The sequence below is a fragment of the Opisthorchis viverrini genome (genome assembly GCF_000715545.1).
Source record: "Opisthorchis viverrini unplaced genomic scaffold opera_v5_299, whole genome shotgun sequence".
NCBI lineage: Eukaryota > Metazoa > Platyhelminthes > Trematoda > Opisthorchiida > Opisthorchiidae > Opisthorchis > Opisthorchis viverrini.
Window position 1 is genome coordinate 389,635 of NW_008751960.1, and position 22,449 is coordinate 412,083.

At 40.5% G+C, this 22,449-nt stretch overlaps 1 protein-coding gene across 1 annotated transcript in view; it reads left to right on the forward strand.

Annotated features, from left to right (window-relative positions):
• Window positions 1–248: 248 nt before the first annotated feature.
• The window catches only part of T265_09755 (hypothetical protein), a gene marked incomplete at both ends in the record, with an annotated part of 54,998 nt that continues 32,797 nt past the window's right edge, over window positions 249–22,449 (forward strand). The window contains one exon of the mRNA XM_009175926.1: window positions 249–840. Coding sequence (XP_009174190.1) covers window positions 678–840 — 163 coding nt within the window. The remainder of the gene's footprint in view (window positions 841–22,449) is intronic.

Consider the following 22,449-nt stretch of genomic DNA (forward strand, 5'->3'; position numbering starts at 1 on the left):
TCAGGAAATGGCCCTAGAAAGGATGGCGACCATGTGTCGCACTTAGACCTCCACAGTTGATTTTCTATCTACCTCAAACGGACAGATGTGATGGAGTGGGAGTGTTGGCTTCAATGCTGCTGCCTCACTATGACAATACTATAAGGACTAGACCGTGTGTTGCGTTGACAGACGAAGATTTAACCCTGTCCTAAACATGGACCGACACAGACAGGCACGTTTAGCCTGACGCGAACATGTCAGGAGCGTGTGGACCAATGTGAAACCATACGAATAAGAGCGTGAATTAACGCAGGCGTACATGCGAGCACGCACAATCGCACAAACAGACACACACTAGTGCACATTTGCACACAGAGTAGTTTTGACACCCAGTTGCCTTTTTGTTAATGTACGACTTATTCCACATCTGCAAAGGTTCAGCAAGAGTTGTCCGTAATCCAATTCGTCGAAGTTAATTGAACCTGTTATCAAAACATCTAGTCCAACGACTGTGCCGTTTCTTATGGCCTCTATTTTGTGAATTTTGTTTCGGATTACGACGGATACCTGAATGTTATGTATTGGCAAGCTGAACGTGCCGAAAGTCTGTGACAATAGTCATAAGGACCTCTCAGAATAGTGCTCATTTAGTTGAAATCACGTACATTGTCATAAGAGAGTTACCGAATAACATAATGGCCGGAGATACTGAGGCCACTTTTGTTCTATCACTGGATGATGATCTGGATGACGCTACCCAAGCGAAAGAAAATACCTTTGAAATTTCGATTTCTCTGGTGGACGATGCCCCTGAACAGAAGGCAAGTACAATGGACTTGGAACAGCAGTTATCATGGTGTAAGTTATTTGACCTGTGTGAATTAAACTTATATCGTTTATGATTTGTTTACCTCATCTGATGACGCTGTTGTTGTTATCACTCACCAAAAAACCCCAGTCATCGGCGAATCGCGGAAAATTCCTCATATATTTGGGGACTACACCGATTCCAGTAGGTGGCCGAAAACAGTCTTCTGTCTAACTTGTACCTGTTTTCGCACATCGGAAACAGTGAAGCCATAGGCAATTCATACTCACCGTTGCCTGTGAGCACGCTCGATCCACTACAATTCACTTTATTCAGTAATCTAAGGAAAGTGAGCAGCGGTCACCGTAAAGGCTCTGTCAGACACAAGTTGTTTTATTTTATACTAAAATCTGGTTGAGGACGCTATCAGTTGCATTCACCGTAGAATCCGCAAACGTTATACAATTTCAGGTGGTTGAAACAAACATCCAAGGAAGACGTATGAGGTATATATGTCTGTCTTCTTCAACTGGAAGATTTTAGTTGCATTTCATCATTCCTTGTTTTTGGTCCCAAAGATTTTACCTGAACGTGATCAGGCATATTGTTTTCAATCAAAGTTACACGGCCATATTCAACGTAAAATGCTTGGATGATTTCCTAGTCCAGTAAAACAACATGTGGTTGTGCTTCTTTCAATCAGATTGGTGTTCGGGAGTAGTAGTTTGATAAAGGTTGACGTGACCCCAAATACAGAGCAGTCATCCTATTCTTCTCTCTATTCTTGGAGTCTACTAAGTCGTCTTATAATGAATACTAGAGAGGCATTTTATTTAAAAGATTAAATATTTGTTTGTTTATTGAAATGCGTTCTGTTGCCGACTCATTGGAATATAAGTGAAATTAGTTTCACAGTCGAGATGAACGTATCAGGTGGCCGACTGCTTTTACCAGAATTCTAGCGCACATCTGGCCGGTTACTGAATGTGATCACTTTGGCGAGAACCTTCTGTGAACCGGTACTTTAAATAGGGACAACGGAGCATGTCAGGGGTCATTCTTGCCATACCTTAGTAAATCATTCGAACCTAGGCAACTGTGTCCTTTTTCGTAAGGCTAGCTGGCCACATTTTTCTAGTTGAGTGTAAGAGCGGTACTCTGTAAACGAAAATGTAGTCATCAAACGCGAAAATCGCAGCACTTTATCCTGCATATAACTGTTCGAAATGAGTCGGCTAAGTGCAGAAGCCTCATGTGCTACAGATAGTAGCCAGATGGTTACTCATGCTTCCGTGGACGAACGTTCACAAAGCACAAACTGACAGCATAAGATCATAGAAGGGTAACGTATTAGGTGATAGTTGTCGGATTAGTACTCAGCTCAACACTCGAAATAGCAGATTTACTCAGACCCCACCCAAACTTTGGTAAAATCCGAATGATGAACGACTCAGGTACTAAAGCTTGGGAACGCAAATGGGTTCAAGTTGCTTCATGTGGTATCCTCATTGGAGGCTTGAAATGACACTGCCTTAAACGGGCCGTTCAGCTAAGTACACTAGGTCGTCGTGGCCGGTGGATACAGACTTACAGTGTGAACATACTTTAGGCCCAGTAATTTTGAAGTGAAAATCGTCTAGAGTGAGAAGAACCCACAAAATCCGTCAGGGAAGTGGCACACCAGGTTAAACGACCAGACGAATGTTAAGATCCTTTTAGAGAGCTGCAGTCCCTCTGCATGTGCACATCAGTGACGAGCGGTGTATCCAGATTTATTGGAGAATAATGCACATGCGAATAAGTTTGAGGGAAGTTGAAAATTAACTGGTGAACCGATTGCAAACCTGACTCTCCACCCAACAACGAGGACACATAGACGTTCTGCTAACTTAGAGCCAGATTTTTGAGAAATGAATACTATATATCCTCCATCTTAGTCCCTAAAGTTTTTGTAACCATATCACAAACGTCTTTTCGAAATGAATTCACTGCAGCTACCTGAAAACTGAATCACTTTGCTTATCTGAGTTACAAAGCAGTCGTTTTTGTAGTAGATTAGTGGCCAGCAGCATCTTGGATTTTCCATGTTTAAAACAGATTTATTCATGTATCCTCTTTTTTGGGCTAACTAAAACTTCTTATTGATGTTTGGTGAAATTGATGGAAACGCGGCACAGTTTTCAGGAAGTGACCATTTGTGCTATCCGATATGGACTTATGCACGAAAGAATACCCGCTCAGGTCTGCCCCTTTTAAAAACCATTACGCGTATTAAGCGTCAAATTCAGGAATGTACAGAAGCACATAAGTCGAAATAAAGGCAGACCTTTGTTGTGTGCAGGCGAAAGGTGAGTGGCTGTCATTGGCATTAGTTCTACCCTTTTTGACTTCAGAAACATGAGAAATCGGAAAACGACATTGAGAAGGTGCTGCGGCCGGTTCAAGGCGGGTGCATTATAATTTTTCAACCTGGAAGTGGGAGTGGAAATTCAACTCATGACAGATGCTTCCATTAGAGAAGTATTACAAATCACCACTCCTCTACGTCTGCTCTCCTTTGATCTTCAAGGAACTGGGTCAAATCCCGCTATTTCCAGGGGCATCTTATAAGCCAAAAACATTATTGCTAGGTCACATCAACCAGATTACACTATAATACCCCCTAGCTCTGTTAAATTAGCACAATCCGGTGAGACTTATTCGTGCTATCCTTCTTCACATTCATATCAGGACTGTTTCTTCGTCCAACCTGTGTCCATCCGAGGTATTATTTCGAAGTATATCGCAGAGGTTTCATTGAAAAACCGCTTTATGTATGAGAGGGCCCCTTTTCAAGATTTATTAATAACTTACCAGAATACATCCTTTGAAAAATTTCATCAATTCACACTCACGCAGATCAGTTTCTGTAGGTTTTTCCGGAAAACATTTGATTTCGGTTGTGTAATAGGCTGTATAGTCAACTGTGCGCTGCGATGATGGACAAATCCACAAGCAGCACATTAGGTATAAAGAAACGACCAGGTGCATCTGCACTAAATTTAAGTGATTATGAGACTCAAAATATCCCCACACCTGAATCGAAGACACTTATTCTCATGAGCAACAGTGGGATAGCAGAAGCACGGACTTTACAGGTACAGCTTACATGAAATATATGAAGGTATATATACATGTTTATGTTGGTATATATGTATGTTCGTACCATATTTCACGCCGAATTCTAGCACACAGTTGGGTGGCGTGAACATTCAGCTCGATTTTAAGTGAGGGACCAAGAGTTTTGGATACTGTCGCATGCTAAATAGCTCCTGGAGGGAAACAAAGAGTGACAGGTAACTTATGCCACAACAATGACCCTTTAGTTTGCCAAATGACTTTATTGTATGACGATGTTGACTAAGTATATTGCGATTTACTCTTTCTTCAAGATCTTACATCACTTATGTGCATATTGGTCTCAGTAGGTTATGCCGAAAGCGAATGAAAGCAATGTATGTGTTCTAAATGGGGGATGATTTTTAAAGCTCTAAATAAATGGTTACTTAAATGTGCAAAAAACAAATGCAGAACGAACGCAGCTCACGCTGATAACTTGCGTTAACCTGCAACACAGACAACGTTTGTGCCAACTAACAAGTGGCGTGAAAACAACGGTGTTGGATATTCCTACAAGCTTTCTTTTTGACACCCAGAAACGGCTGACCAAGTCAGATACGTTAACTAACACAAGCGGTCATTAGGGTACTAAATAGGAATTCGATGTTGCAGGGTACCTATACCCATTGACTCTAGCAAGAGCCTATCAGCAACAGAGACAGCCTAGTAAAGCTGTGTTCTCCCCCATGAGAATTTTCTTCATCCCTCCTCATAGAAACCTACAACTGTAACAAAATGGATGAAAAAGAGTTGAGCAAAGGAGCCGCCGAATTTTAGACACTCACTGCTTTGGAAAAACCTCCTGATTATTCTAACTAATTACACAAGCGAATGGAAATATTGCGCAAATCTACTCGCCATTTGTATGTACGGCGTACACCATGAGCTCATTGAAGTGAGTCTGGATGTGAATGCTTGAGGGGGAACGAAATAAACAAACATACATATATCAAGAAGCTTTGGATTCCTATGAACTACTATGAGGATGAGAATGTATAATTTTTCTCCGTTAGAGATTAGTGCTTGTTGCCTGTTGTACTAATCCTCCTACATAAAGCACCAAAGTGTATGAGAGCTCGTAGACATACCGGTGTTATTAAGAAAAAAAACAACCCAACGGATAAATATTCGGATTACTTACCCTCGGGGAACGCCTACTTTAAGCATGAAGTGTGTCTTGTTACATTTAACGAACATACAAATCCGTTGCCTATATTCTTATGATCCATGAGACACTTACGCTATCCTGACCGTGAGCTCACCTGATATATTGCAACTACTTCACGAAATGTCGGTGTCCATGAAGAAATTGTTACCACAGTCTAACTAGTTTAACTGTTCCCGGACAGAAAAACGTCTTAAAGCTGTTTAGATTGTGGGAAATAAACGAGCTAAGAGAAGCAATATAGTTCTACGATTACACTTTGCAAAGGATGTACCGAGGTTCATTTCATTTAAGAGAACGGTAATGCGTGGTTTAATATACGAGACAATAAAGCGATCCGCCGAACCGTTTCAAATCTAATTCTCCCTGCCACATCCTTCTAGTTTACTACGCGGCACAGTAAAGACTGTTTCCATATGTGTACTTTGGTGTGTATCGTTTCTTGAGCCCATAGAAGTCTAGGGGATACATACGAGGAGAAGTTTAGAGCATTCTATTCGATTCGGTCAAAATTTAACATCTATTTATTACTCATTTGTCCAAGATCATTTAATCCCACAATAACAGATGGTTGTCCTAATTCGGCAGACAATTTTCTCTGATCGGGACCGACTGCTTATCACTGTCGCTTCCAAATACAAAATATCAATGAATTATACAGATTCATGAATCGGAAAAAGTTTGGAACCGATTGAGAAGTCATCATTTCAGATTCATTTCAGATTCATTTCAGATTCATGATTCTTTGCAAATAGGGATCACACGATTTCAGCAACGGAATGTACCTGCAATATGTTCGCAGACGGGCAAGCAAAAGAATCTGTCCTGTCAAAGTGATCGCCGCTTGGACTGTCCAGATAGCTTTTTATCCATGATAATCATGTTATGAAGTGAAATTTCGACGTTCATTTCAGCTTAAGCATCGCGTAGACGTTCAAGTACGCTAATGGGTATATAGGCATCGGCACAGTCGGAAGAGATCGTAACCTAAGCAACAGGGTTATTGACCAATGTAACATAACGCCACATGCCAGCAAGTTGGTGGTGTGTTTATCCCGTGTAAAAAGGCTTGATTAAAAACTGTCGGTGTGCAGTACAAAACGGACCTTAGAGAGGATAGCGGCTGTAAACTATGTGGAAAAGTATGATGTCAATATTGTAGGTAACCCAAGGAAACCGTCAAATGGTCGCTGTAATTCCTTGTTATCGTCAGTTTTCTGTCTATTTGTCATCTTCCCCTGACTTGTGGGTGCTGCCGATCATTACGCTCACCCAGAGACACTTTTGCATGCCTATGATCTACTGAACGATATTATGTGTGGCGCGCATTTACTTTGGATCTTTCTGATGGAATTCATCCACCGGGGTGGACGTAAAGCAGTTACTTTTGGGAAGGACGTGACCTCCGAACAGCTGTTGCAGAGAAAGAAGCTATAATGTTTGCACTCCAATACCGAAACCAAACACTCACTGGCACGCCTGTTAAAAGCGTCCCCGTACGGAGAAGCTAGGAAGCTGAAGATGATTAAATCATCCGTATTGACGTCAAGAAGATGATGAAACAGATCATGTGAATTTTTGAGCCACCTCCGCATTTCTTTTTTCCAGAAACAACTACAATTCTTCAATACCATTATTGCTAAACCAGAGGCAAATTGCGATGCCTTATAAGCAGGAAATGTTCATTGGAATGTGTCAAACTACTAAAACTATAGGGAGCTTAATAAGAAGATAGAGTAATTTGCATCAAAATAAACACAGAGTGATGAGGCAATCATCAAACCTTCCTGGCATTCGATGAAATTACCTTTCAAACGTTCTACAGCTTGTCCCTTCCATACGCCTCAACTACAAGCGGTAACTTTTCTCTTCAATAACATACAATATCAAGTAAATTTCAACTCACAAATAATTGTTACAAAAAGCTTTGCAAGAGCAGAATGATAAAGACATGGACAGATGGAGTTGCGTTTCCTTTTGGACAAAGTGATGCAATACCATCGCTGGTTTTTGTTTTGCAAGCAGCTAATATGATACGACAGATGTGCATATTGTGAAAGTCAGTGGGATAACTCCATGAACTAGCTTCCGGGAAGTAGTTGACGGACTGCTTCATTTCAAAGACCCACTAATCTGGGGCAAATAGGTTTGAGTGCATAGTTAGGTGTGAAAAACTCCGTCTGCCTGAATCGGTGTCTGAAGACGTCATTCCCCTGAACACAAAACTCAATGTATGATCTGTAAACGGTAAAAAGTTATTGTTACTGTTTGAGGCGCGTAAGCGCTGAAATATAACTTCGTTCTTATATTTTGCAGTACAACTATTCCAGTTGTTAACTGTGGTTTCGCTGCTACCTCTTTGGATAATAGATAATTGCAGGACAAAAGGAAACATTTAGCAGGGGTCTTAGTATATGATGGAAGTCATTCACGGACAGTTGATTTAGATGTAATTCATTCTTTTCCGGAAAAAAATTAATGGTCGCTAAGTATCCTATTTTGCATGGTTCCGTGTTTGAGCATTTAAGGAAACCGTAAACATGAAGCCACAAAACTTAAGGTAACACCGTATGTGTGTGATATCGGTTCGTATTCTTTGGGGTTGGGGTTATTCCTTCCAAGGATTAAGGTCAAGGACCTTACCTTTTAGAAGATATTTCTGGTCCTTGTGGGGTTAAGGTCGTCAGCAACATATTTCCGAAAACTTCTTTGAAGCAAATACAATTTTCGATTGTTCTCTTTGGGTAAACTTTTCAGTAGCATTTGACAAACGTCCTGATTATTTGTTGAGGCCAAAGACCGCGAAATCTTGGTTCGGATTACCAACACAAAACTGTGCAACAATTTGAGTTTCTGGTCAATAACTTAGAGTTTACGATGTGGTTTTGGATCGTAATTACTACGTCTGAGATTTCGCGAGACGAAGATTTTCTTAAAGGCTGGTTTTCATCAATGCGCTGAATGCACTTTGTCTGCTGACATTTATACTACTGCACTTGTATTGCATTGTATTTGAATCATTCTCCACATGTGCAAGGAAAAACCTACTAATAGCAGCGCTGTGACAATTCTATTGGTTTTTATATATTTTCCCTCACTATTTTTGCATCTCTTAAAATTAGCGCATTCCAAGGTCATTAGTTTGGTGACACCATACGTACTGAGACTACGGAAAACAATAATCCCATTCAAAGTTTCCGATTTGATTTTGATGTGTTTTACGAGCACATCGATTAATAGGCGAATTATAAATGGCATATTTAACGCGATGAGTAAACCAGTTAGTGGCTCAGAAGAATACGCTCCGGTTTTTTTGTCTAATGACATTATCCTGCTCAATATGAGACTTATAACAGGCAGAGCGAATTTTTGCGGGTGTCAAGGAAACTAGAGCAGGGCTGGTCAAAACTTGGACAGAGAACAAACCTGTTCCATTACTCCACAGAGCCACCTTTAAATGCGAAAAAGAATCAACCGTGTAGCTGAGTTATTTTACTCCACAGCCAGTCGCAGATTCCATCCGTCAAATGACAGCTGTCTTGGTTTGCTTTAATCTCTAGTTTATACGCTTCAATCCATCAACGGCGTCGACAGGATGAATTGGAACAAAACTCACGGAGAAGACTTTGAATCTCTCACGAAGCAAATTTTTCGGAGACGTTCAAATTGTAAGCAATTGCAGGAAATCAGTAGAGGACTATTCAATAAAACATGGCTTGTGCGACCAGTATACAGTCGATTCGAATGCCATGTCCACAAGCTAACGAGCTTGCTAGAGTTTGAACAAAGAACGAATGAAAGAATAAGAAGACTTCTAAGGGTAGCTAGAACAATAAATGCAATAAGGAACTCCCAGATCATTGAATATGTTGAAAATATCGTGAAAATCACTCAGTTGGGTTTGGCTTTTCCAATTGCTATTAGGCTGATGATTATCACCACCAAGGAACACTTGGGTTTTACCGTTGGTTGCGAGCTGAATGAGGAAACGGTCATCGCCATACAGTCCACGAGAAACTGGGACGAGAATCGGACAGTGTGCGAACTGTCTGCCTTGTGTGAGTCTACCCAACTGCAAATGGGATGTTAGGCGCCTAAGATCACTACATGGGAACATGGGAATATTCATCAACTTTAGGTGGCGCAGAGTTACAAGCGCATTTTCGAAAACCCTTTGTTCATAATAGTGAACATCGTTTTAATGCTCTATAGTTTCCATTTTCATGGCTTGCCGTTAGCAAGCATAACGTTGGAATAAGGAACAAAATTTTCTTTAACAAAGCAAAATGTCAATAACAAGGTTCTGAAGCGGCAGAGGAAATAAAAATAAGGGTGTCCCATATTTTCTTGTATTAAGCTGATGGCATCAAATACCGACATGCTGTTGTATTTTGTGGTGAACTGTGTTCTCACCAATGTCACGTTACATTATCTTTGCTATTGCGAAATATTTCGGCCAGACAAATCTCAGGTGGTACACACTCGTATTCGATTAGGACAATGGAATACATTAAAATCGGAATATGAACCAATTATCGTTCATCGCCCCTTCAGAGACCGATGGGTGTCTGTTACAGCTACATCTAGTGGTATTTGTTGGAAATTAAAAAATACACCTTTTCTGAGATTCGGAGGACCGTATTCGTCCATCTATTAATGTTCACTGAAGTTTCGGTATTGTGTACTTCCGATCGACTGGCCCACTCCGCTAGCAGTAACAAATAAATGGAGTTATGTTTAGTAGCAGGGAATTGTCCCTGAACAGTAGTAGAACAGTTTGGTAGAAAGAAATGAGCGGGTAAAGTAATTTCATCTTTGTTGTATCTACTGCATGTTTGTAACACATCTGACCAGTAGCAAGAAAATGTCGCACTGTGGTGTAAACTTCATCTGCACTCTGCAGTACACCACCTGGGAATACATGTTATCATGAAAACAACCACTAAATTACTTGCTGAAAGCGCACATTTCCCATGTATTCTTCTTTCCAAACCTACCACTTTTCTTCTGTCCTCAATTGTCAAAGTACGTCAGCTGACGGAAGTATGAAGCCTAACTTGGCTAAACCACACCTAAGCTGGATTCTAAGGTCGTGAAGGGTGATTCAATTCAAAGTGTATTCCATCAAATGTTAGTTCTGATCATTTACATATATTCTTCAACCCAGTTTCTTTCGGAAACTCACAGCAGACTACGTAAATACGTCTACACAACGATTGGTTCGTTTCATTGTCACGCCAGCTAGTTAGAATGGGATTGAGGCGTTTTTTAAGTTAATTATGAGTGCGAGTTTTGGCAAACCTACCACTTTTCTTCTGTCCTCAATTGTCAAAGTACGTCAGCTGACGGAAGTATGAAGCCTAACTTGGCTAAACCACACCTAAGCTGGATTCTAAGGTCGTGAAGGGTGATTCAATTCAAAGTGTATTCCATCAAATGTTAGTTCTGATCATTTACATATATTCTTCAACCCAGTTTCTTTCGGAAACTCACAGCAGACTACGTAAATACGTCTACACAACGATTGGTTCGTTTCATTGTCACGCCAGCTAGTTAGAATGGGATTGAGGCGTTTTTTAAGTTAATTATGAGTGCAGAGTTTTGGCCCAGAATTGGGATCCCATAAAAACGCCGCCTCTCCTTCTGGACATTTTACTTTGGAGGAGGCGTATGAAAGAACTTACCCAGGGGTGTGTAGAATCATAACCGTCGATGGTCAGCCGTATACAAATCAGAAAAAATGTCAATTCCTGCGGAAAATCCAAGAACATGGCGGAAATGTGGTTTAAAACGAATGTTTACTGATCCCGGAGGGCGCGACAGAGCTCTACGTTGTGTAAATGAATTTAGGCATAATTCTTCTAATTTCAGCAATATTTATCGGCTCGAAATCATACGTCTAACTGACAACTACATCATAACGATGAAAAAAGACAACGATACTAGCCATATAGTTATTGCATTGCTGACCTTATGCACCGGATTCAATGCCGCTTGTCGGATACATTCTACGGGGATGTCTAAAAGGTGATGAGGGCTTGGAATTTACCAAACATATGTCACAGTGACCAGGCTGATAAAGCCGGGTTAGATGAGTTGATCTAGATGCAACAGAGGAAAGGGGCGAAAGTTTTTAGAGTTATTTTTATTTCCAATCCAACGAATGCTATCCTCACATAGTAGATAGTGGACGACAGCTAATTAAGTGGCAACTTCAGAAAGAAAAGATCAGGATCGTAAAAGTCAACACGGATTGATTATTCTAATTTAATTGTGTGATTGGTGAAGATTTGAATGCGTATTGGTTTTATATTCACACAGCCAAAACTAACAACTAATGAGCCATCTTGGTTTTACCATACACCGGCGGTTCCGAGAATCTTGAGGAAAGTATCTCCACTGAGGAACCTCATTTAAACCTACAAATTCCCAGAGTGTAGTACGCTCCACAGCAGCAAAAAACGAATATTGTAAATGATGCTCTTCGTTTGTCTGGCTTCAATCCCACTTAGAAATATGAGACACACTGAGGCTGCACCGTCATGTGACAATATAGTTAGTAACACGACCACAATACCTCTCCCTCTTTTCTTCTATGTGCACAACTGGCATAATTTGGTTGTTTTTTGTAAACAACACGATCATAACTGCAATGACATTTCTGTTGAACTGGTACTGTGCTCTTCTTGAATGACATTATGCGCCTGCGACATGAATTCTCTCAAAAACTCCACAGGATATAAACCCAGGTAAGCTCAATAACCAAATAATATTATTCAGAAACGGATCTGGGGATATGTTTCTCACTGTCTACATCCTCTTACCTCATAAATATGCTCTGCTGCTGACTGATAAAGCTAACTCATAATATACTAGTTACAGCTGCCTTATATATTCCAAATGACATACTCATTGCTTGTAGATATCGTAAAATGCATTTCGTTGGGAGTGATCCATTTTCACGCATCGGATAATATGCATCGTGTGGTGAACTAAAGTCCGGAAATGTATAAGTGGCAGGGCTGCACAGCAAAGTCAATAATGTGCACAATAGTTTTTGCGTGGTCAAATAATTGAACCCGGAGGCTATTTTTCGTGTTTGTTTGCACCGATTTAGTTGAAAAAAACAAGATTTTCTGCCCCCAATTTATTTGCTGACCCAGCACGCCAAAGATCAACCTTTATCCAGCAAATCTTCAAATGGAAAAAAGTGAAACACATGTGTCTTCTCTCCCTTTGGGACTAATATGATATAAGGTTGCTTCCAGGTGTCACTGAAATCACATTATAAAGCGACGACAGACTGCTGGAATATCTAAGGGGCCAGTTTCAGTTTTCCCCTTACACTTTCAATGAAGATATAAACAATTATTCGAGGGTTATTTCCACTCTTTTGCTACCACAGGGGGTCAATGGGCAGCCCCTTACGGACCCCGGTGATGCTTATCCATAGGTCTTATTTGCTAGGTCTGTACAACGTCACTGTGGTTGTCTACCTCAATCTTTGGATCATAAGTCTTCAGTTTTGTTCAGCTGTTGCTGATCCTAACATTTGATACATATGCTGGCCAAGTGACCTGATCACGAATTATCTAGTTATGAACTTCCCATATACAACAACATTTCTGGAGGCTAAATTGCATAAACTCCGACGGGCACAAGGTCTTTTGGGATGTGGACTACGCTTTTTTGTCATGCTAATTAGAGTGACAAAATCCATCTTATGGATATGCTACATTTCTCACGTGTTTGGACTCCAAAACATCCGAATATTCTACACAAATATTAAGGCAGGAGTAAATAGACCATTATATTAGCAAGCCTAATTTATCCATTTGTTTTTATCACTTGTTATTTGTTTATTTACTTGCTGATATAGCTCCTGAAGGCGAGTATTCCTTATCGAGCACAAAGATTGTCTCTGACCGTCCCTTTGGACAGAAACGAATATCAGTTGGATTAAATAGTGCGCGCTTAGTGATTGAGCAAAGGATAAGTCAATTTAACATATGCAGCATTTTTACGTGACCTAATAGTATATGGATAAGACATCTGGAGTGCTGCGGAGGTAACGCAATTATGTGAGCAATTTAGGACATGAATGGCAAGGCAACTAGTGATCACGGAATTTTCTCTGTGCTCTGGTCACGACTAACCGAATAATGGAAGTCCAATTAAAGGAAAACCGATCAATATAGGGAAACCTACACCGTAACGGATGATTGTGATAGTGCGCGCAAATTTCTTCAGGGAGGAAATAGGTTGGGCTTCAGAGTGACAGTAAAAAGCGAGCGTTTTTGAGAGAAATCATAAGGGAATAATGGTCTCGATAGAAGATAGTAGACAATCTTTTTACACGTTAATCGATCAGCTATGTCACTGAAATCAAAACCTAGCAGTTTTGTTACAACTGAACATGACAATTTTTGATTTTTATATTTCTCTTGAATAATTTGTTTGTGTAGCCACATGGAAACCTGTGGCTCACCTATCACTAATTCCGTGATTTGGTAATGAACCAATCTTAATATACATCCAACGAAATCAAGGCTTCACATTATGAAACAAAAATTTATGAACTATAGATGTTCAGGTTTTTATGTGGATCATATGGAGGATAAACTATTTGTGAACCCCCGGGCCTCAGTCACCATTTAAGATGTCAACCACACTTTAGTGCTGAAAGCAGATTTCCAGGCGAAACGGATTTCCAAAGTATTGAGAGTCTAGTCCAGTGAGGGCGATTCCCTTCTTGGAAAACCGTATCGTTCTTATTTGTGGCTGGCAGTACTTCGAGGCTTTTTTCTTATCACAGCGTGCTCGCCTTCATCCTAACCCCCCTTATTTGTGAAATACGGCCTAGCAGTTCGATAGAGTTACCTAAGAAATCATGATATAATACTGTCTATAAGTCCCATGCAAAAGTGTGGACAACTGACTACCGGTCTTGCCCTAAGTGAGGCTCATGAGACAAGCTTTGTATGTTATTCCACTTTTAAAATTAAGGGGCCCTCTTGAGACATTACGTGGAAAGATATGACTGACGGGAGATTAAGTTGAAAGATTCATAGATTTAATCTCAGATAGACATCACAGTAGCTTGTAATCGAGTGTTTAGATATACAAATGATCACATGGACCATTGAGATTCCCATCGGTACGTCCAAGCTGACAGCGTTGAGAAGTTTTGAGTCGCTGGTTGCCGTCATTAAACGCCTTAGAGATGAGACACACATTGGCATAGTTCAAAGAAAACCGAGGACTATTCACCTTGTTTGGATTGATCACAAGCGAACAAAGGTATTTTCTCTGTGTATATGACATGCCGTTTTTGAGCACATTGGCCTAGTGTACGGTTGCTCAGGCAGTTCAAGGCCACATTGCAGCTTGTATAAAAAACCCAGACCTTTTATTGGTTATCCACCTGTACACCACAAACATGACCAAATTTAGACCTCTATATCCTCAATCACTTCGGCAGTGGTTTGGTTGTAAACATTAATTTTTGCGTACCACATGTGAGGACGTAAACCTCAAGCAACGTCTCGAGGTCAGTGGCACTTCCATTTCTATTGTTCCGATTTCCTAGCCTCTGCAAGATCCATTTTATCTCCTTACATTATGTAAACCTCCCATATAAAAAATCATGGTCCTCCAGGAATATGGAACTAGTTCGCGATGTGATTTGCCATAAAGTTTAATGACTGATCAACCTGTTCCGATTTTTATGTCCAACGATACAATGTGATCTAATCGGTGGTACCACCTGAACTAAACGACGGATTACGTAGCAGCAAAAGTAGTCCATCCTATCCATATTGAACGTATGCTCATTTAAGCTTACCAGTGCCCTAGCCTAAGATTTTTTCTTGCATTCCGACGAATCATTATCATTGTTTGTGACAATAATTCATTAGTACTACACTCTGGCGATTAAGATCTATACGACTATGAGATAAGAAACTCTTGGTGGGAGTGTTATAAGAGTAGCTTTTTAATGCAAGGAATCCCAAAGTCTTTCACGGAAACGATCACGACAGCACTAAAAATAAAGCAGTCCGAGCATCATGTCAGGATAACGCTACTCTGGCGGGACTGATGCAGAGTCCTCTGCAAAACTCATCCGATGTAAGTCCAGCATATAAATACCGGTGTACTTTGACTGGACATGGATGACACTAGGATCGGCTTCTGCATGTCCTGCAGGATTACTAACTACGTGCAGTCAAGAATACGCACGCGACAGCCATAAGGCAAGAAGTAGAACAGCCCAGAGTTGGTTGTTCACTTGTATCCAGACGAGGAATAAGGTCTCAGTGTGTCCAGTTTGGGCTATACTGACACCAAGGCGAACAGTTGCAGCAGTCGCAGTGAAACCTCAGCTGAGGTTGCCGAGGTGCCTTAATGGCACCAAAAGTTTGAAAGGAGAACTTATTTTGGTTCTCTTCTAAAGCACTTGACTTAAAAGGCTAACTGCGCGGCTAAGGCAGCCCGGTTTATACTACACACGCAGCCCAAATTTCAGAGAACAAATTGCCGCACATGTCCTAACCCCTTAACTGGACAGCCAAGAATCTGCTTGTCAGAAAATGAGTAAACTGTCCAGGGTCTGTACGGATCGTGAATGGATACACCCCAGTACAATGCACAGTTATTCGTCCACCAAACTGACATCCTTTGTCCCCGCGAAGATCCCGGTCAGTACCAGAAATATGGCTTTGTGTTGGGTTGTTCCCTTCTGAGAGTTAACCCCTGGTAGAAAGCGTGAGACTATAGATACTATCTATTCGACAAAGTCCGAGTAGTTCCAGTAGCAATGTTCATGCAACAATGTATGTGGTCACTTTCCGACAAAAAATGTGCAATTAAGTCTCTGCTGTCATTTAGTTGTTGAGAAGGTAAAGTGCCTCTTATTGTTGCGCCTAAGTTGTTCACCTAAGTGCTACCAAAAACAAATTCATACGTAGTTGTTTATTTACCTCGTGATTGCGACACTTGTCTGAAGATCTCGAAGATCAGCTAAATTTTTCTTGGGTTTAAAATCTTTCAGGCCGGGTAACGGAAATGTTTCGCTCTCAGTTTTGCCATATGTTATACCAAAATCGTCCGTTCGATTAACGTTAACTAATCCAGTAATGGGGTTCCATAGAAAAAGAACTGTCTGACCTCTCTTGGACGTTCTTTCAAAGATCACGTATAAATGCACCAATATGTTTAAAATTAGGGTCGAAATTACTCCATATCCAAGTAAATTTCATTGAAATTATGTCAAAGTTTGCGAGTTTTCCTCAGCGTAAAATGTTTCGCAAATGCAACTGGCCTGCATTTGCCAAAATGGAAAGCGCTGTTGAACCTTTCTCGCTTGGTTGCGTCAATAAACTGGTACTATTTGTCCGTGACGGCGGCGAGTACTCAAAACATTCATTTCTATCGAAGTAGCAAATTTCACGATATTCTGAATAACGCAGTCAAACTTATCAGGACCGAGCAGATTTTTCGGCAATCAATCACGAAATTCACAGTGAACCAATCCGGTTACCTTTTCCTTCAATAAGAGGGTATGCTTTCGAGGATGTAATTTGATGCCATCGGGAAAATGTTCTGCAAGTGAGGTCAGTCTATGTCAGTCCATGATGTACAGCTATTCCATCCGTACTCAGAATCACCAACTGTGAACATTTTAGGGCGCATTTGAGCTTACACACCACTGGCTATCCTAAACTACAATTCCTCGAACAACCTTCCGTTAATCTAAAGTTGTCCAGTGGCTCTAAAACACCCATGAGATTGACTGACCGGCGGGTTCCTCGGTGTACACCGGCAACGCGACTACTGCAGTGTCATTCGAGGCTTCGACTAAACCATACGCATTGCTCAAGGACGTACTCGTTTGCAATTTCAGATGTGATAATTCAAAGGCTCCTAGCAAGTGCTGCTGGAGTATTGGAAACATGGTGGAATCGCAATTCGGATATCCGAGTGTCACATTCCAACAAGACGAGGGACACTCCACAGTTAGATCGAACTCCCAAGTCGGGTGCTTCTTCTCCTTGGAGTTGTTGCAACAGCACCGGAGACGAAATGTTCAAATGATAGTGATGGTACGAACACCATAATCGCTTTACAAAGAGAAACAAATTCACTTTTAACCAGATTGGCATGAGTGAGTTCAGAGGACTTCCATACATAATACCTTTAGAAATATCCTCTGACTTAGGCAACTGGTGAGAAAACGAGTGCTGAATTTTCATCGTTTCGCCTGCGGGGTACTGAGAAATTATCAACCTGTACCTTGTGGTAGACGGAAAATTCGTTAATCTACTTGCAATAAACTCAGAGAAACAACCCTGGAGAAACGCTATTCATTAAACTATCTGATGACCGTTAGGGAGACCTGTAAATACGTAGGAACTTTCCATCGTCCCTAATTTCATTGGTAACATTCGGTCGAGGATCTTAAGTCTCCAGTTCAATAAAAGTGGTCACTGCGTGTATCGATCGTACAGTTTGATCACTGAAGTCGAGTGGACCAAAAGTGATCGTACCAAATTCACATGTAATGGATTGTAGATTTTGTGGTCCTCTTCAGGAAGAGATACCTTAGCTGCTATACTAGTTTGAAGATAGACTTTCAGGTTTTTTGCTGTCCAGGAAAAAACTTGCACCAAATGCTTGATGTGTATTACTCTAGTGGGTTCTAATCCGAGGATTACTGTTTAAAAATAACTGTCCTCCATTCGTTCATGACATACGTACGCATCAGTTACCTGGATTTGTGTATTGAGTTATCGATTGACTTTCATTAATTACACCAAAACATATTCCAAACTTCACAACTAATGGTATACTCACAGTGTGACTGAAGTTGAACTGTGCCAACGCGGTGCTTTGTACATGTTTGTGAATTATGTTCTCATGGACATCACCAGTTGAACTTCAAAATACATCCGCTGGCGCATAACTCTTGTCAATAAATCACAATATAAATATGGCTTCTTAGCACAAACTGCAAGAGATAAAATGTCGAGTATTTTTTCCTTCAACGCCACAGCTTGTTAGTAATATATGCGCGCTTTCAAATCAGCCTTCTACATGCTCATGTGCTTACCAAGAACAGAATTGACATATAGCCAGGGTTTTTTAATGGCTACTCTAGATGAATGCTGCAAAAGGTATTTTCGACTTACTGACATTGGAGAACAAACCCGTGTTTTTGATATTACTCACTCGAAAATCTCAAATCCGGTTAATCTGTGCTATTCCTTATCATCTAATCAACTGTTCAATAGTACCCCGTGGTTTGTAGTAATCGAGCGTGTGAACAAAGCGCGACGACCTTAGCCTGTTTATCCCTAAATTTATGTTCGGCTACCAAACCAAGTTGTGAGAACGAGAACTTTGGTGTACACAGAACTGTCCGGTGGTTAGTACTGCTTGATCGCATGTTTAGATGTAAGAACTGACTGATTGAAACTTAATGACGCCTTCATGTTAAAGTCCAGTAAAGTCACCAGTAACCGGCAAAATCTGTGGTGCAATGATAAAATGACATTCAATTTGTCTACCTAAGTAGACCACACTGTTGCCGGACTGGTGATTTTCAACATTTACGGAGATATGCCATCAGTCGAACGCAAAACGTACTGCCAGAAAATCAGGTAACTGAGTAGGTCTGTTAATCAATATGTACATTCATTCGATATCTTGTTAAGCGCAGTTAGTCACATACTCATCTCATGCTAATTTCAAGATGCCGTCGGATTTTCACTCAATTAAGTTTCTGTAAGGTATAAATAAGAATACCATAGTTTGTGGTAATGTCGAAGGGTTTTAGTCATTTTTTTTATCCAACACAGATTATCCGGGTCTCATTTGCTCCGCAATTCGAACACAGGACCTCGTTAACAGACCGATATATTTGTCCAGACTTGCTATGTTAATATCATCCTACCAGAATACTGTTTCTTATTCCTCCGCAAACTTTGCTGGACACAATTACAGTAGTTGTTTGAATGAAAAATATGATACGATCGCCCATTCAAGTCGTGCATTCTCATAAACAGCGGACGACTCCCCCATACACCCATTCGCTCATATGTTGTCTTGAACTTTAGAAACAATGTTAGATTCTTCAGCGCTATGCTCCCCGGCTACGAGCTTCTGCCGATGATCCACAGGTATTCTGCATCCAAATCCCTTGGCCGTCTAGCATAATCTATGGGTACTTTCTGTCAGTCGTTAGATGTTATTTGTGTGTTGCTGTTGGGTGGAGAGCCCTTGTTCTCTTACAACTATGAGATTGAAACATTCTAATTATGTTCGGTAGTTAAAGCCAAGTTAAGCACTTTGGCTACTGTGATGATATATAGTGCACCCTTAGATGCTGTGCCAGAAGTCGATTCACTCAGATGCCATCAAATACCTAACTCATTAAAACTTAATAGTTCTTGCAATAAATTAGGAGCCCTAACATCGCCTCAGGTATTTCCTGTCACAAAAAAATTAGGAATTATTCATGGGTATTGCTTTCGAGTCAAGCGAACATTAAAACAAATGGCTTTTCATAATTATTTTACGACTAACCGCTTGAAAGAATGTCTTCTAGAAGTTGTTGATTGCATTCTTTCTGCTCCCTGAGAATTTTCTCAAGCAAAACACCTTACCGGATATATTTAGTACTTAACCATACTATGCCGACTAAAGTTGCAACATACCGCATTCCGTTGTCTCTCTTTCTGAGAAATGAATTTTTAAACTGCATAGTGATAGTTCAAATCTCGGTCATCCGTTGTCTGTCGGGTGTTTTTTCCTGTGATATATATTCAACTATTTTTGACGTGTAATTATTAAACTAGAATTCATTTATAAATTGTATCAATTAACAGTGAAAGGGTATTAATTTAAGGAACTGGATCTAACTGAAAATAGTATGGTGACACTGGAGTACTGCTCATGAATTATCAAACAGGTCACCAGACTGGTCGACCGCGATGAAACTAACATAAAATTGGTGTATCTCGATCTCGTTCTTGTGATCAGGGTGAGTCTGTTTCCTACACATTTGTTACAAGTCACATTAACTAAACTATGGAGGCGGTCCTATTCTGCTATCGCGACCTTCTATGTGGAACATACATCCGGTATCTTCTCATGGTCTTTTGAAAGTCCGATGGGAAACGTTCAGCCCCATCACCATTGTCGGAACATTGGAATTTCCGATTCTTTCCGCGGACGAAGAAAACGTCAAATGTGTGATTAATTACAACCCATGATCGATACCCACATGCGGTCTCTCCAGCAGACGGTACTGCATTGTGACTACAGCCTCATACGGGACAACTATAACAGTATGGTAGTACAACATCCTTTGCTTTCAACACCGTATTATTTTGGTTTAATGACCGAAAGGGATGAGAGGGATAGCTATTAAACTAGCAAATAGCTTACTCGCTAGATTTATCTACCTTTTTCTGGTCTAAAATCTCAGTATACCCATCTTGAAGTGGAACTGTCTATTTGTTCACTTTGAATAAATCCTGACGATTTCTCACACTTCCCACAGGATAATTTAAATCCAGGTTTCCTCCACCAAACAACTCGTATTATTATAAATGGTCCGCTATAATATCAGCCCGTTCCGACCAGAGATTCGAAAGAAATCACATGTTTACCTATTTCAGTCACATGACACAGTAGAACGCAGCGAATAATGTTGCGATCAACTGGTGGGCTGATAAAACGTGCTTATTCTGCAGTCGATTGCGCCTGCCCGGGCAAAGGTCGCATCAATACGAATAAGATGATTGATTAATCTTCTAAGGTGAAGTTGTTGTCGAAGTAACCTCGGAAACGCCGACACTAATCAAATCATATACGCAAGACCCGAAGTGTCCAAGATGTTCTAGCGCTGGAAATGGACTGTTCTTCTGGACTGTTCTTCTGCTTCGGTCTTCACGCTTATTGTTATTCTTGTCAACGCACCTCAGAAACATGCTGCTCTGGCTGTCTTATATCTACCAGCTCAAACAATAAAAAATCTTATGGTTGAAGGCATACGTCTATCTGCTTGAGGCACACCAGTCCCACAAATTTTAGTACGCACAAACGCTGTATAGACTGGTTGTTTGATTCCGAGTTCTACAAACCGCCTCAGTCTGCTGACGTCAGTATGTTCCAAAAAAGCATGGCACTACATTATGGATTCATTGAATATCACGTGATTATTCATCCAAACACAAATCATCGGAACGTTCTGGACAATTAATATCTTATTCCATATTGGAATTTCTAAATCAAACAGTAGAACAGCTAATGGCATTTAATTTATCATGCTCGAAACCGAAAAAACTGAAGTTAATCCATATGGATGACGCGAAATGAATATGTGGACTAATTTTCGTTTTCATAATTGCCATTTTGCAGATCTGTTTGAAAAACCTTACACAAGTGTCTTAGGTGTAAACACTCACTTCGTGTATTCGTTTTAATTCTTCCTGATCAATTTTTTGTGGCTTCTCCGACAGAACGAAGCCTACGAACAATTTTTTGAACGATAACTGTGAAATTTTAAAGCAGCATAATTTGAAAGGGGTTTCCAACGAAGTACGGTCACGAATTCTGATGCTCTCCAAAATTGATGTTTCCAATATAAGTTAGTGCTTCATCTGAACCGGCTCAATCAGAATGGAGGATTTCAACGTCTGCCTCTTGGTACAAAAAATTGGATTTTGCTTTCTGTGGAGAAGAAACTATCTAATGGGCCCTGCAGCTAACCGATTCAAACAAAGAAGCTAACGGAGGAGGTGCTGAGGGGTAGTAGGTGCAAAATTCTACTCATTTTATTCAGTGTTGCTTCCTACACTGTGCCACTCCCCTCATGTATTCATTAGTTGTTGCTACAGTACTGATTTCCGTCTATAGGGCTTATACTTAGGGGTGTGGAAAATTGCGCATGAAATGGACACAGTTTGTTGAACTCTTTCCCCCAGCATGTATTGTGCAAAAACACCGGTACTTGCGGAGTAATGCCAGTTACATTTTGATAATTTATCTATTGCTCGAAGTGAATAATGTAGCTTCCCGCAGTCCACAGCATGTAAAAGTTTAATTAGTATTATTTTTAACAATAAACCCAAACCATGGTTGGGAGAAAGAAAAACCACTAAATATTCGGTAGTTTTGGAAATTTCGTAGAGATTTTTGGAAGCGGATTCCTGAGCATATAAATCAGGGCCTGAAGGCAAGCGTTCGAATAATTTCATTCTGGAAATCATCCGTGAATAAGGACACCGGGGGTTGCAATCCTATGATTTAGTAAACTATTACTAGGTCTGAC